General features: G+C 40.8%; 1 protein-coding gene across 3 annotated transcripts in view; it reads right to left on the bottom strand.

The window, feature by feature from the left end:
- EFHC1 (EF-hand domain containing 1) overlaps nucleotides 1-16,775 on the bottom strand; it is a 67,916-nt gene extending 51,141 nt beyond the window's left edge. For 2 of the 3 annotated variants that reach the window (XM_044252827.1, XM_044252817.1), the window contains exons 1-2: nucleotides 16,664-16,775; nucleotides 7,225-7,446 (exon numbers count right to left, since the gene is read on the bottom strand). In XM_044252827.1, the coding sequence (XP_044108762.1) occupies nucleotides 7,225-7,446; nucleotides 16,664-16,726 (285 nt within the window). In that variant the 5' untranslated portion in view covers nucleotides 16,727-16,775. The remainder of the gene's footprint in view (nucleotides 1-7,224; nucleotides 7,447-16,663) is intronic. The other variant, XM_044252836.1, reaches the window with a different exon arrangement.
- Nucleotides 16,776-17,521: the final 746 nt, after the last annotated feature.

The raw sequence follows: 17,521 nt of genomic DNA, 5'->3' as shown, positions 1-17,521 counted from the left end.
GCTTAAAGACCTTAACCCCACTAACTTCACTTCTGTGTCAAAAATCTTAGAATTTCTGGGTGCCTGGGTGGCTCAGTGGGTTAAGCCGCTGCCATCGGCTCGGGTCATGATCTCAGGGTCCTGGGATCAAGTCCCGCATAGGGCTCTCTGCTCAGCAGGGAGCCTGCTTCCTCCTCTCTCTCTCTGCCTGCCTCTCTGCCTACTTTAATCTCTCTCTATCAAATAAATAAATAAAATCTTTTAAAAAAAAATCTTAGAATTTCTGCAGACTCAAAAATTTGAGGGACGCCTGGGTGGCACAGTTGGTTGGACGACTGCCTCCGGCTCAGGGCGTGATCCTGGAGTCCCGGGATCGAGTCCCACATCAGGCTCCCAGCTCCATGGGGAGTCTGCTTCGCTCTCTGACCTTCTCCTCGCTCATTCTCTCTCTCACTGTCTCTCTCTCAAATAAATAAAATAAAATCTTTAAAAAAAAATTTGAACAAAACTATAACCATTGGTTTCAAAATGAAAACAAAGCCTCAAGTCCATTTTCTCTAGGAGTCCCCTATAAATGCATATTAATGACATATTCATTCTCAGAGAATTCATATGAAGGAGACTCAAATCATCAATCCAGCACAGACTCTTTGGGTGGCAATTTAACACACCCTCACTGCACTCAGAAATACACATGACAGATAGAGCAAACCCTAGGACCTCTCGGGAGCATCAGTGGGGAGTAAAAATGGCACATTCTAGTGCATATTTAAAAACATTTTAAAATATCAAAAGCTTGAGTTGACAAGCTTTCAGATTAATTTTAAAGCTTTCTTTTATCCTGACTTTATTTTGCAAATTTCCTCCCCTGAAGAGAAAAATACTAGAATGGTGTTGTAGGTAGACAAGGGTGTGAACCTAAACCTTCACTGGAACTAGAAGTTCTACTGGAACAAGAAGACCATTTAGTCGCCCCTCAAAATCAATAAGAATAGGCCCACACCCCGTCACCTAATAGTAAAATTTACAAGCCTTAGTGACAAAGAGAAAATCCTGAAAGCAGCCCGGGAAAAGAAGTCTGTAACATACAATGGTAAAAGTATTAGATTGGCAGCTGACTTATCCACAGAGACCTGGCAGGCCAGAAAGAGCTGGCATGATATTTTCAGAGCACTAAACGAAAAAAACATGCAGCCAAGAATACTATATCCAGCTAGGCTATTATTGAAAATAGAAGGAGAGATTAAAAGCTTCCAGGACAAACAAAAACTGAAAGAATTTGCAAACACCAAACCAGCTCTACAGGAAATACTGAAAGGGGTCCTCTAAGCAAAGAGAGAGCCTACAAGTGGTAGATCAGAAAGGAACAGAGACAATATACAGTAACAGTCACCTTACAGGCAATACAATGGCACTAAAATCATATCTCTCAATAGTTACCCTGAATGTTAATGGGCTAAATGCCCCAATCAAAAGACACAGGGTATCAGAATGGATAAAAAAACAAAACCCATCTATATGTTGCCTCCAAGAAACTCATTTTAAACCCGAAGACACCTCCAGACTTAAAGTGAGGGGGTGGAAAAGAATTTACCATGCTAATGGACATCAGAAAAAAGCAGGAGTGGCAATCCTTATATCAGATCAATTAGATTTTAAGCCAAAGACTATAATAAGAGATGAGAAAGGACACTATATCATACTCAAAGGGTCTGTCCAACAAGAAGATCTAACAATTTTAAATATCTATGGCCCCAACGTGGGCACAGCAAACTATATAAACCAATTAATAACAAAATCAAAGAAACACATCAACAATAATACAATAATAGTAGGGGACTTTAACACTCCCCTCACTGAAATGGACAGATCATCCAAGCAAAAGATCAACAGGGAAATAAAGGCCTTAAATGATACACTGGATGAGATGGACATCACAGATATATTCAGAACATTTCATCCCAAAGCAACAGAATACACATTCTTCTCTAGTGCACATGGAACATTATCCAGAATAGATCACATCCTCGGTCCTAAATCAGGACTCAACCGGTATCAAAAGATTGGGATCATTCCCTGCATATTTTCAGACCACAATGCTCTGAAGCTAGAACTCAACCACAAGAGGAAGTTTGGAAAGAACACAAATACATGGAGACTAAACAGCATCCTTCTAAAGAATGAATGGGTCAACCGGGAAATTAAAGAAGAATTGAAAAAAATCATGGAAACAAATGATAATGAAAATACAACGGTTCAAAATTTGTGGGACACAACAAAGGCAGTCCTGAGAGGAAAATATATAGCGGTACAAGCTTTTCTCAAGAAACAAGAAAGGTCTCAGGTACACAACCTGACCCTACACCTAAAGGAGCTGGAGAAAGAACAAGAAAGAAACCCTAAGCCCAGCAGGAGAAGAGAAATCATAAAGATCAGAGCAGAAATCAGTGAAATAGAAACCAAAAAAACAATAGAACAAATCAACCAAACTAGGAGCTGGTTCTTTGAAAGAATTAATAAAATTGATAAACCCTTGGCCAGACTTATCAAAAAGAAAAGAGAAAGGACCCAAATAAATAAAATCATGAATGAAAGAGGAGAGATCACAACTAACACCAAAGAAATACAAACTATTATAAGAACATACTATGAGCAACTCTACGCCAACAAATTTGACAATCTGGAAGAAATGGATGCATTCCTAGAAACATATAAACTACCAAAACTGAACCAGGAAGAAATAGAAAGCCTGAACAGACCCATAACCAGTAAGGAGATTGAAACAGTCATTAAAAATCTCCAAACAAACAAAAGCCCAGGGCCAGATGGCTTCCCGGTGGAATTCTACCAAACATTTAAAGAAGAATTAATTCCTATTCTCCTGAAACTGTTCCAAAAAATAGAAATGGAAGGAAAACTCCCAAACTCATTTTATGAGGCCAGCATCACCTTGATCCCAAAACCAGACAAGGATCCCATCAATAAAGAGAGCTATAGACCAATATCCTTGATGAACACAGATGCAAAAATTCTCACCAAAATACTAGCCAATAGGATTCAACAGTACATTAAAAGGATTATTCACCACGACCAAGTGGGATTTATCCCAGGGCTGCAAGGTTGGTTCAACATCCGCAAATCAGTCAATGTGATACAACACATCAATAAAAGAAAGAACAAGAACCATATGATACTCTCAATAGATGCTGAAAAAGCATTTGACAAAGTACAGCATCCCTTCCTGATCAAAACCCTTCAAAGTGTAGGGATAGAGGGCACATACCTCAATATCATCAAAGCCATCTATGAAAAACCCACTGCAAATATCATTCTCAATGGAGAAAAACTGAAAGCTTTTCCACTAAGGTCAGGAACACGGCAGGGATGTCCATTATCACCACTGCTATTCAACATAGTACTAGAAGTCCTAGCCTCAGCAATCAGACAACAAAAGGAAATTAAAGGCATCCAAATCGGCAAAGAAGAAGTCAAATTATCACTCTTCGCAGATGATATGATACTCTATGTGGAAAACCCAAAAGACTCCACTCCAAAACTGCTAGAACTTATACAGGAATTCAGTAAAGTGTCAGGATATAAGATCAATGCACAGAAATCAGTTGTATTTCTCTACACCAACAACAAGACAGAAGAAAGAGAAATTAAGGAGTCAATCCCATTTACAATTGCACCCCAAACCATAAGATACCTAGGAATAAACCTAACCAAAGAGGCTAAGAATCTATACTCAGAAAACTATAAAGTACTCATGAAAGAAATTGAGGAAGACACAAAGAAATGGAAAAATGTTCCATGCTCCTGGATTGGAAGAATAAATATTGTGAAAATGTCTATGCTACCTAAAGCAATCTACACATTTAATGCAATTCCTATCAAAGTACCATCCATCTTTTTCAAAGAAATGGAACAAATAATTTTAAAATTTATATGGAACCAGAAAAGACCTCGAATAGCCAAAGGGATATTGAAAAACAAAGCCAAAGTTGGTGGCATCACAATTCCGGACTTCAAGCTTTATTACAAAGCTGTCATCATCAAGACCGCATGGTACTGGCACAAAAACAGACACATAGACCAATGGAACAGAATAGAGAGCCCAGAAATAGACCCTCAACTCTATGGTCAACTAATCTTCGACAAAGCAGGAAAGAATGTACAATGGAAAAAAGACAGCCTCTTCAATAAATGGTGTTGGGAAAATTGGACAGCCACGTGCAGAAAAATGAAATTGGACCATTTCCTTACACCACATACAAAAATAGATTCAAAATGGATTAAGGACCTCAATGTGAGAAAGGAATCCATCAAAATCCTTGAGGAGAACACAGGCAGCAAACTCTTCGACCTCAGCCGCAGCAACATCTTCCTAGGAACATCGCCAAAGGCAAGGGAAGCAAAGGCAAAAATGAACTTTTGGGATTTCATCAAAATCAAAAGCTTTTGCACAGCAAAGGAAACAGTTAACAAAACCAAAAGACAACTGACAGAATGGGAGAAGATATTTGCAAACGACATATCAGATAAAGGACTAGTGTCCAAAATCTATAAAGAACTTAACAAACTCAACACCCAAAGAACAAATAATCCAATCAAGAAATGGGCAGAGGACATGAACAGACGTTTCTGCAAAGAAGACATCCAGATGGCCAACAGACACATGAAAAAGTGCTCCATATCACTCGGCATCAGGGAAATACAAATCAAAACCACAATGAGATATCACCTCACACCAGTCAGAATGGCGAAAATCAACAAGTCAGGAAATGACAGATGCTGGCGAGGATGCGGAGAAAGGGGAACCCTCCTACACTGTTGGTGGGAATGCAAGCTGGTGCAACCACTCTGGAAAACAGCATGGAGGTTCCTCCAAATGTTGAAAATAGAACTGCCCTATGACCCAGCAATTGCACTACTGGGAATTTACCCTAAAGATACAAACGTAGTGATCCAAAGGGGCACGTGCACCCGAATGTTTATAGCAGCAATGTCCACAATAGCCAAACTATGGAAAGAACCTAGATGTCCATCAACAGATGAATGGATAAAGAAGATGTGGTATATATACACAATGGAATACTATGCAGCCATCAAAAGAAACGAAATCTTGCCATTTGCGACAACATGGATGGAACTAGAGCGTATCATGCTTAGCGAAATAAGTCAAGCGGAGAAAGACAAATATCATATGATCTCCCTGATATGAGGAAGTGGTGATGCAACATGGGGGCTTAAGTGGGTAGGAGAAGAATCCATGAAACAAGATGGGATAGGGAGGGAGACAAACCATAAGTGACTCTTAATCTCACGAAACAAACTGTGGGTTGCTGGGGGGAGGGGGGTTGGGAGAAGGGGGGTAGGGTTATGGACATTGGGGAGGTTATGTGCTTTTGGGTAAATTGGAAGGGGAGATGAACCATGAGAGACTATGGACTCTGAAAAACAATCTGAGGGGTTTGCAGTGGTGGGGGGGTGGGAGGTTGGGGTACCAGGTGGTGGGTATTATAGAGGGCACAGCTTGCATGGAGCACTGGGTGTGGTGAAAAAATAATGAATACTGTTTTTCTGAAAATAAATAAATTGAAAAAAAAAAAGACCGTTTAGTGAAAACACAAATATGGCTTGATGAATGGGAAGATGCATAATTTTATACATGAGTGCTATTGCTAAAAAGGATTAGTGTCTACTGTGGAAAAATAAGATTAAAAACCAAAAGAGATCGGGCAACGGCATAGGTGAAATATGCATATAATGGAATAAAACCTTAAAACTCTTAATAAAAAGGTGAAATGCATGAATGGAATGGAATGTTTAAAGGAGAAAGCTAATATAGTAAAAGCAAAAGACAAAAGATCAGTTTCAGGTAACATTTTAGATTGACTGCGAAGTACTGAAATGGAGACATGATCACTAATTCATGCGTGAAATGGTCTGCGCTTGAGCCACAGATATATAAATATATAAAACACGAGAGCCAGAAATGATCAGCTAATTGAACCTTCCTCATTTTACAAACGAAACTCAGAGTGGTAGATTGACTTGCCTGAGGTCAAACTCAGGGTTAGGGGCACAAGTGGGGCTGAAACTATCTGTAGACTCACAGAGAAATAAGAAAAAGTTAAAGAAATACCCAGCCATATACCTGATGCTGTTCAGGTTCAGCCTCTGAATGGATATGTGAATGTGTTCCTAACAGATGAGTTCACTGAGATGGGGCAAGGGGGATGATATGGATTCTGGCTGAGACATTTAAAAAAATTTTTTTACACTAAGTGACTATGAATGTAAATGGTATAATTCCACCACCAGGTTATTTTCTATCTTCCAGCCTCTAGTTTCAATAGGTACTCAATTAAAGTTGACTAGCTAGATGAACACTGTATAGACATTTAACAAAAAGAATAAAATGAAAAAAAAAGACCCAAAAAAGACAGAAAGAAAACAGGCTAGGAGTAAATTAGGAGACTTAACTTGTAAAATCTGGCCATTTATTTTCAGTCTCAGTTATACATAAAAATCATCTGGAGATTAAGATCGATGAGGGTTAGGGTGACATCTCAGTTTCTTAAAAGTCCCACTAGGTATTCTGTTGTATGGACAGGGTTAGGACTACCTCACCTTAATTTAAAGAGGAGGCTCACTGACAAGGAAAAATAGGAATGATATGGAAATGTCAACAGATGGAAATAAAATAGCTCACATTACAAGAGTGTAAGGGTAAATGAGACAGAAATGAAAATGTTACAGTACCCTCTGGTTATATTATGCTAAACTTAAAACATTCCCTGAAAAATAAAAACTTATGGGAAACAGCCTGGTGAAAACTGAAAAAAGATGGAGTTGTTACCATGATGACACTTTGCATTTCACAAAGGCTAAGAATGTGCCATCAGTACCAATAAGCCTTCCAAAAAGTAGACAGCACAGAGCAGGTAAACGTGGAGCAATACGAACTCAAGAATTCAGACTTCATCCAACTTTTCTTTAACTATATTTGGAAAATATTTCAGAGAAGTCTACAGGGAATTATTTTCTGTAATAAGCTTCCTGACTAAAGAAAGCCTCTTTCAATCCTGAGTTCAGCTGTCTATGACTAAAGGTTGAGGCATTTGAACAATTTTCTCCTCAGAGCACTCTGGAAAACCTGTGGTTTGCTGTTGACTTTTCTGCAAACAGTTGGCTCTCAGAAATCTGAATTCAAGGGTACCCTGAAATCCCAGATGATACCTTTTTGTCAAAAGCCACATGTGCAGGAATAAACTGTGCAGGTGGGGCCTGCTTAGGTTGGCCATAAGTTAAAATTGGTGCCTTGCTGGCCAACTCATCCAGCTCAGCCTGGGACAGCTGGTTGACCTGGAGCCGCTCCCCGCCTATCCCAACTGTTGGACGTCGAACAACTGCATAGCCATTCCTGTAGCCCAGCGTCTGGCTTCTATGAAATGCTGTTTTCTGAATAACAAAAGAAGTGTTTCATTAATAATATTTTATGAATATGTGTTAGGTAAAAGAGTTAACTTTCAGAAACATCATAACTTAAACCTTATAAACATCACAAACCTTGTATCAAAAAGCTTACCTATACCAGAGGCTTCTAATATTTTAGGCTAAACACCTGGTCAGGAACAAGGAGAAAAGCAGCAGCCTGAGCTTAAAACAAAACTTAAAGCCATTTTCCAGAATGCCCAATTTAATTACCAGCTCACATTTCATAGATAAGGCAAATATTGCCTTATCTATACTCTTAATCTTTCACTTAATTCTTTCTATGTTTTTAATCTTATCTACTGTTCTGAAACCATGGAATCTAGAAGATCTGACTCTATGAAATGAATTTTTACTCAAAATAAAAGGCCCTTCTTGTTATAGTAACACAGATACAGTCATATAACTCTTTGGAAAGCAAGTATTATATATTTAAAGTCTTAAACTCAATAATTCTACCTTTGATCCTTTATTTTAAAAATATAAGCCAAATTATGGCAAAGAACAATATGCCTAAAGCTGACCATTATAATGTTAATTATAATAGTAAAACACTGGAAACAATATAAAGGCACACATATGAGTTAATAATGGAAAACTCACTTTATGAACTATGATGCAGCCATTAAAATATTGGTTTTAAAGACCACGTGGCAATCTGTGAAAAATGTTTGTGATTTTATAAGTCAGAAAGAGCAGCATATAAAATTATATGTATACTATAGGGTGCCTGGTGGCTTAGCCGGTTAAGCAGTTGCCTTCAGCTCAGGTCATGATTTTATGGTCCTGAGAATGGGCCCCACCTCAGTCTCCCTGCTCAGTGGGGAGTCTACTTTCCCCTCTCCCTCTGATCCTCCTCCCCACCTGTGCTCTTTCTCTGTCTCAAATAAATAAATAAATAAAATCTTTAAAAAAAATTTTTAAAATTATATGTATACTATAATTAGAAGCATGTAAACATGTACACAAAAAGAAACTGGATTTGGATAATGTTCTCTGTATTATTTCTGAATTATGTTGATTTTTTTTCCAATTTATTTATTTTCAGAAAAACAGTATTCATTATTTTTTCACCACACCCAGTGCTCCATGCAAGCCGTGCCCTCTATAATACCCACCACCTGGTACCCCAACCTCCCACCCCCCCGCCACTTCAAACCCCTCAGACTGTTGATTTTTTATAATGAGCTTTTTTGGCAATTGGAAAAAAAAAACCAAAAGATTAAATAAAAAAAGAAGGAAGTGTAAAGGAAATATTTTTGAAGGCAAAGGAGAGACCAAAATGGTAACATACAACACCCCAGCCTCCCTACCCCTCCATAAAGATCAACAATTAGACGATTATCCATAGACAAAAGCAGCTCTGGAAGAGATATGGAGTTCAGTTAGGTTGTTTTAGGAACACAGTGGAACAAAAAACCTGAGAATAACTACTCAAGGAGAAGGAAGACTTCATTTTGCCCGCATCACCTCATCCTCCAAGCCAGCATTGCTCAGTGTCAAGAGGGAACTTCCTGGCCAGAAAGAGGTCCCCTGGCCAGGATGGAAGAGCAACCAGCTTCTCCAGTCTTTTGGGGTAGTCCACGAAAATCCCATGTTAGTTTCCTCCCATCTAGACCAGCAAAGCTGAAGAGCATAAGGCCAGCTAGGAACCCGGAAATAAAAGTAAGGGCTACTCAGTGGGAGTGACCATGGTGTGTAGACACCTGCTCTGCAGATAAACCCAGCAGATATTACCACTGACCCAAAGCCAAGGGCCAGGATAGTTGCAGCCACTGGGTACACTCTCAGATTTCATCAGCTTTCATCCCAGAGGCATTCATGAATCCAGGCATCAGAGCTCCTTCCCTTTCCTCCCCTCCCCATATCCCCACCAGAACCTGGGAACCACACCGGCAGTCAGCTAAGGCCTCTGCAGCTGCTGGACTGCAAGATGCCAGCACAGACACCCTCTGGCTGATCCCTCCCCCATTCATGCACTTGGAACTAGCCCCTCCAGTTGTGCATCTGCACACGGCCCAACCCTCATCACAGGCCTCCACTGAAGTGTGCAGGTTGGAGGGAGAGTGTGCAGCCAAACCAGGGCCTCCTGCCAGTGGGCTCATAGTTGGCCCTGTCATTTGCCTTCTCTGCTTCCCACCACTCTGTGTATGTCTGCAAATGGTTCCTGCCATTACTTTGGCACCAATTGGCCAGTTGGCACCCTACAGCCAATTATGTGTACCCCTACCTATTCCGGTCACCACTGCTGCTTGCCCTGCTCCCTAGCTGCCGGACCTGGAGGTTGCCAAAGACCCCAACAGCCCTTGCAGCCACTATACACACCCTGTAGCACCTGTCAAGGGCCACACAGTTGTCAGTGCCATAGACCCCAGTGGCCTGGGCTAGAGAGACATCATGCCCCGAAAACATGAACCCAGTACCATATAGCCCTGCCCTTGGAGTCCTAGACCAGTAGGCCCAGGAACACAGCAAGCTTCAGCATGCCTCCACCTAAGGTGAAAGTCATCCCATACCAAAGTCAGTCCATAAAGTCTGGAAGAGGTAGCTGATTCTTTATGTGAAGACACCTATGCAAGATACAGGGATCATGAAGAACCAGGGAAACATGATTCCACCACTTATAATAACTCGTCCCAAAGAAATGAAGAACCAGGAATTGCCTAATGAAAAAAATTCAAAATTCTCCTAAAGATGCTCAGAGACCTACAAAAGAACAGAGATGGGCAATTTAATGATATCAGGAAAACAATAAAGGAACAAAGTGAGAAATTCTACAAAGACATAGAAAACATTAAAAAGAGCCAAATGGAAATTCTGGAGCTGAAGAACACCATGACTGAACTGAAGAATTCAACTATAACTTCAAAAGAAGATTTGAACAAGCAAAAGAAAGAATCTGTAAGCTAGAAGACAAATAAGTTGAAGTTAAATAATCAGGGGAGGAAAAAAAAAAGAGAGTGAAAAGGAATGAAGAAAGCCTATGGGACTTATGGGATACCGACAAGAAAAATCACATATGTGTCACTATATCCTTTTCTAGAAGGAAAAGACAGAAAGAGGCAGAAAGCTTATTGAAAGAAATAATGTTTGAGAACTTCTCAAGCCTGGGTAGAGATTTGGACACTCAAGTTTGTGAAGTTATTGGTACTCATAATTTCAATCTAAATCATCTTCTCCAAGACACATGATAATAAAGTGGTCTAAAATCAAAGACAAAGAGAGAATTTCAAAAGCAGTAAAGAAAGAAACTCATACAAAGGAACTTCCATAAATGATCAGATTTCTCACTAGAGATCTTGCAGGCCAGGAGAGAATGGGATCATCCATTCTAAGTGTTAAAAGAAACTGCCAACCCAGGATATTTTACCCAGGAAAAATGTGCTTCAGAAAGGAAGGCAAGATAAAGACATTCCCTAATAAACAAAGAGAGGATTCATTGCCACTAAACCTGCCTTATGAGGAATGCTCAAAGAAGTTCTTCAAGCTGAAACAAAAAGGCATTAATTAGTAACATGAAAATACACAACACATGGATAAAGGTGAGCATATAGTCAGATTCAGAATATGCTAATACTGTAACACAGTGATGTGTTCACTTCTTTATTCTAGTACAAAGATTAAAGGAAAAGTATTGAAAACCTCTCTAGCTCCAATAATCTGTTAGTGGATGCAAAACATAAGAAGATGTAAATGATGACATCAAAAAACATAAAGTGAAAGGAGATATAATGATAAGGATAGGGTGTTTATATATGATCAAGGCTGAACTGCTATCAGTGTAGATTGTTACGTATGTTTCATGTGAGTCTCATGCTAACCACAAAGCAAAAATCTATAGCAGCTTCACAAAAAATGAGAAAGAAATCAAAGATACTACTATGACTAATCATCAATTCACAAAGGAAGACAGCAAGACAGGAAGAAAGGAACAAGGGAACTACAAAACAGCCAGAAAACTTAAAGTAGTAGGGACGCCCATGTGGCTCAGTTGGTTAGGCATCTGCCTTTGGCTTCGGTCATGATCCCTGGGTCCTGGGATCAAGTACCATGTCAGGCTGTCTGCTCAGCAGGGCGCCTGCTTCTCCCTCTGCTTGCTTCTCGCTGTGCCTGCTGCTCTCCCTGCTTGTGCTCTCTCTCTCTGACAAATAAACAAAATCTTTTTTTAAAAAATGGCATTAGTAAGTCCTTACCTATCAATAGTTACTCTAAACATAAATGAATTGAATTCTCTATCCAAAGGCAAAAAGCTGGATGATTTAAAAAAAAAAAAAACCCACAGTCTGAGGGGTTTGAAGTGGCGGGGGGGTGGGAGGTTGGGGTACCAGGTGGTGGGTATTATAGAGGGCACGGCTTGCATGGAGCACTGGGTGTGGTGAAAAAATAATGAATACTGTTTTTCTGAAAATAAATAAATTGGGAAAAAAAAAAAACCCACAAGATCCAACTATATGTTGCCCCATACTATGAGACTCATTTTGGCTTGAAGTACACTCATAAACTGAAAGTGAAGGGATGGAAAAAGATAATCCATGCAAGTAGAAACCAAAAGAGAACATGGGTAACTATACTTAGAGCAAACAAAATAGACTTTAAGCCAAAAATGCTAACAAGAAACACGGATGGTCATTATATAACGTAAGGGGATCAATTTATCAAGAAGATATAACAACCACCTGAAACTAATACAAAACTTTATTAATTATGCAGGAATTAAAATAAAACAAACAAAGGGGAAAAGATATAATTATCATAAATATATACGTACCCCACATCAAAGCAGATACTAATAGATCTGAAGGGAGAAATAGCCAACAAGACTTATAGTGAGGGATTTCAACAGATGACTAAATCAGATAGGAAATGAATAAGGAAAGGTTGGATTTCAATCATACTTTAGACCAAACAAACATTAAAAAAATCTATCCACCACCCCCAAAATACACATTCTTCTAAAGTCTACAAATATTCTCCAGGATAGGTTATATGAAAGGTGACAAAACAAGTCTTAGCAGATTGAAATCATACCTACGATGCTTTTGCACCACAATGGTATGAAACTGGAAATCAGTAACAAGAAGAAAACTAAAAAATTCACAAATATGTAGAAATCAAATAACACACTCTTGTACAACCAGTGGGTCAAAGAAGAAATCAAAACGGAAATCAAAAAGTATCTTGAAACAAATGAAAATAGAAGCATAGCATATGTAAACCTTTGGGAACCTGCAAAAGCAGTTTAATAGGGTGTGTGTGTGTATTTTGGTTTTTTTTTTTTTTTTAAGACAGCAAGAGAGAGAGAGAGTGAGTGAGCTGTGGGGGTGGGAGGTGGGGCACTGAGGGAGAGAGAGAATCCCAAGAAGGCTCCCTTCCCAGGGCAGCACCCAACACAGGGTGCAATCCCATGACCCTGAGATTATGACCCAAGCCAAAACCAAAAGTCAGATACCTGACCAACCAAGACACCCAGGGGTCCCAATAGAGGATTTTATAGTGATAAATGCATGCATTAAGGAATGAGAAAGATCTCCCTGATATCAACACCAGATAAGGATACTATATGAAAAGAAAGTTACAGATCAATATCCTTGATAAATATAGATGCAAAAAAAATCAAAAAATATTAGCAAACCACATTCAACATCTCATTAAAAGGATCATATATCATGATGAAGTAGTATTCCTGAGATGCAAAGATGATTCAACATACACACATCAGTACTTGTTATACAACACATTAAGAGAATGAAAGATAAAAGTCAAAAGATCATCTCAATAGATGAAGAAAAAGTGTTTGACAAAACATCCATTCATAATAAAAATCTGACAAACGGAGTATAGAAGGAACATACCTTAACATAGTAAACACCATATGTGACAAGTCCATAGCTAATGTCAAACTTGATGTGAAGGGTTGAAAACTTCTCCTCTAAGATCAGGAACAAGACAAGGATGTCCACTCTTACCATTCCTATTCACCATAGAACTCAAAGTCTTGGCCAGAGCAATCAGGCAACAGAAAGAAGTAAGAGGCATCCAGTTAGGAAAGGAAGAAGTAAAACCCTCTTTGTATGCAGATGACATGATCTTACATTCAAAACCCCTAAAGACTCCACCAGAAAACTGTTAGAACTAATCAGTGAATTCAGTAAAGTTGCAGGATACAAAATCAATATACAGAGAAAAATTGTGTTCCTATACACTAACAATGAACTATCTGAAATTGAAATTAAGAAAACAATTCCATTTATGATAGCACAAAAACAATAAAATACTTAGGAATAAATTTAAGAACATGAAAAACCTATACACTGAAAACTATAAGACACCAATGAAAGAAATTAAAGAAGGCACAAACAAATGAAAAGATATCTTGTGTTCTTGCACTGGAAGAGTTAAAAACTGTTTAAATGTCCACACTCTCCAAAGTGATCTACAAATTCAATGTGATCCTTATCAAAATTTCAATGGCATGTTTCACAGAAATAGAAAAAACAATCCTAAAATTTGCATGGAACCACAGAAAAAACCCAAATAGCCAAAGCGGCCTTGAGAAAGAAGAACAAAGCTGGAGGCATCACACTTTCTAATTCCAAGCTATCATTAAAAAGCTACAATAATCAAAACTACCTGATACTGGCATAAAAAGAGACACATATATGGTGAATGCTGTAAGTGTATAAACCTGGCAATTCACAGACCTGTACCCCTGGGGCTAATAATACATTACATGCTTATAAAAAATTAAAAAAAAATTTTAATTTAAAAATTTTTTTAAAAAGAGACACATAAGCCAATGGAACAGAATAGAGCCCAGAAATAAGCTCGTGTATATATGGTCAACTATCTTTGACAAGGGTACCAAGAACACACACTGGGGACAGGACAGTCTCTTCAGTAAGTGGCTGGGAAAACTGGGTATCCCCACAAAAGAATGAAATCAGATCCCTATTTTATAGAACTCACAAAAATTAACTCAAAGTGATTGAAGACTTAAAAGTAAGACCTGGAAATGTAAAACTCCTTGAAGGAGAAAAGGGGAAAAGCTCCCTGACATTGGTTTTGACAAGGACTTCTAGATATAATACCAAAAGCACAGTCAGCAGAAGCAAAAATAAACAAATGGAGCTACATAAAATTAAAAAAGCTTCTGTACAGCAAAGGAAATAATCAACAAAATGACAAGGCAACCTAGGGAAAGGGAGAAAATATTTACAAACTGTTTTAGTCTGTTCAGGCTAGTCTAACAAAATACCAGAGACTGGGTAGTCTTCCCATCCCTCTTAGTCATTATGGTTCACTCTCTGAATGCTTTGAGAGTTATACACATCTAGTTCTTCAGTGCTAAATAAAGATAGTGACCATTTTTTCCAAATTTCAAATAAGACAAAAGGTTGACACCTGGATAGTCTATTTAAAATAGAAAGTAAGTCCAAGGCACAGTTCACGTTATATGAAGTACAGCAATGTACATTCTCAGAGCCTGGGACCTCCAGTCTGCATCTGTGTAATCCCCCTAATCAACTCACCCCTTCTGTTTGTAACCCACACTCACCAACACCAATGCTGAGGCTGCTCCTGCATAGGGCAGGGATGTGCCTACATTTTATAACTTACATAGAACGGAAAAGTCCACTGAAGGAAAAGCTCTATGATGCTGTGTCTTTTTTTTAAATTTAATTTTATTTATTTATTTGACAGAGAAAGATCACAAGTAGGCAGAGAGGCAGGCAGAGAGAGAGAGGAGGAAGCAGGATCCCTGCTGAGCAGAGAGCCCGATGCGGGACTCGATCCCAGGACCCTGAGATCATGACCCGAGCCGAAGGCAGCGGCTTAACCCACTGAGCCACCCAGGCGCCCCTATGATGCTGTGTCTTAACGCAGGGATAATTATGAAGAAGCAGCTCAGAATCCAGACTCTCTCACCAAAATTTCAACTTCAATTCATTCTCCCAAAGAAAATAAATGGACTACATATTTTATCTTACCTTCATACCCCTGGAAAGGAGCTTTTAGCTTAAATTATTAAACTATACAAATACAAATTATTATTGTCTTATCTATGATAGTTTACTGAATCTCAACATTGATCTTCAAGCATATTTCTGTAACCAGGTTAAAATCAAAACAAATACGAATAATTTTGTCAAGGGCTAAGCCATGTCAGAAGGGGAAAAAAAGTGTTTTTTTTTCCTCTTCAATTTGGTCTACAGAACACAAAACAGTTAAAGTAGGGAAGGAGCAAAATAATCAAATCAGGAATATTTCATTAAAATGTTAGAAAAGAATAGGAGTACAGGAAGGAAGAAAAAGAATACAGCTAATCAATTGTGAATGAAAGGATTGGAATGGAATTATCTCCTGTAAAGCAGGGAGAGATGGTTTGGGAGGAAGATAGGCAAGTGTTGAAAGTCTAACTTTTGGAGAAACAGCAATTGAGAAAGAAGATAAAACCGGACGGGGAGAAGGTGGGACTAAGTTGTAGAAAAGTCGGAAGTGCTGAACGGAAAGGGGGTGGGGCTAGGTCGGAGCACAAGCGAGGAGAGCGGAGACCGCGTAAAAGCGCCGGGTGGAAAGGAGAGAATGAGTGGAAATGATATGTATGAGACAGGAAACGGAGCTGGGGGGGGGGGGTGTTCGATGAGTGGGTCCAGGATAAGGAAGGCGAAGGCGGCGAGCGGGAATGATGTGCCTGGGAGATGGGCAGGATGGGGCTGTGAGAAGGAGGACCAAGATGGAAGGAGACTGAGTGGGTGAAGGGGCTAGGCTGGGGGACTGAGGGCGGCTAAGAAGGGAGCTGGGCAGAGAGGGGTACGGTGTGGGAGAAGGAGCTGGGGGGGAACCTAGCCAGAGCTTGGGAGGAAAGGGGGGGGTGTAAAAGAGATCTAGAGGAAGAGGCAGTGGCTGAAAGCAGGGCAAGAGGAAGAACGGGGCGAGGACGACGAGAACGAAGGAGGCCAATAAATGCCTGGATGGAGTGAAAAAGCTAGAGAGGAAGGAGCGGAGAGCCAAGAATGGGCGAGAGAGGATGAGGCTGGAGGGGGAGGACGACGGAACTGTGGTGGCGGACAGAGAAAAGTTGAGGGCAGAGGACGGGTCTGAAGGGAGAGAGCAATTCCGGGTGGAGAAGGCAGGTGCACCAAGGGGCGAGCCCTGCGAGGCCGCCAGGGGGTGGGGTCCTCACCGTGGAGTCCTTAAAGGACGTGCCCGGGAGAAAGGGCAGGCCATGCACAGGGTTGGACACCATCGCGGCCGCTTTTGCCGCAGCCACCTGGGTCGAGCGTTGGCCTTCCCGGTTGCCCGGGCGACGAGCCGCGTCCGCCGGCCTCGCGAAGCTCCATGGTGATGCCAAACATCCGGCGAGGCGCGCGTCGGGGCGGGGCCTGAGGCGCGGGCGCGAAGGGTCTGCGCGTGCGCCGCCCGCGGGCCGGGAGTTCAGGCGAAGAGGCAGTAGAAGCCACAGGCGCGGGGAAGTGGGAACTGGTGGGCGGGGTGGGAGGAGGTGACTGCGAAGAGGCTGCGGTCGTGGCCCGGAGGTCCGAGGGTGGGAGCCGGCCCTTAGATGAGTTACAGTGGCGGGGAAGCTGCTTCCTTCCGTCCACCCAGCCCTCACCGCTCCCCGCCCGCACTGTGAGCTCGGGCCCCTCTTCTCCGAGCCCTGCGCAAAGGGCTCTTGTCCCGGTTCGCACCGAAGTGTAAATGGCTGGTTCCGGTTGAAAGTGACACCCGGTGCCGGGGCTTGTTGGGGGCCAGGGGCTGCGGATTATTCATGGTTGTATCTCTTGCTCAAGGATGTTCAGTGAACTACTGCAACCGTCTCGTCCCCGATCCTCCCACTACCGCATTATCATTTTCCATCTTCACCTCTCTCTATCCTACGGACAACAACAGCCGCAGCCTCCCAATTCTTGAAGGCTGAGCCTCGCCTATTCACCCCAGGACACTCAATATTCGTTGACTAGAGAGCTATAGGGTGCTTATCTCAATTCTCCCCATCTCTATACGGATCGGTCGCTGCAATGCAAAAATCCGATCCACATGG

This window comes from Neovison vison, chromosome 1, assembly GCF_020171115.1.
Source record: "Neovison vison isolate M4711 chromosome 1, ASM_NN_V1, whole genome shotgun sequence".
NCBI classification, from domain to species: Eukaryota; Metazoa; Chordata; class Mammalia; order Carnivora; family Mustelidae; genus Neogale; species Neogale vison.
This window is presented reverse-complemented; position numbering and strand designations above follow the sequence as displayed.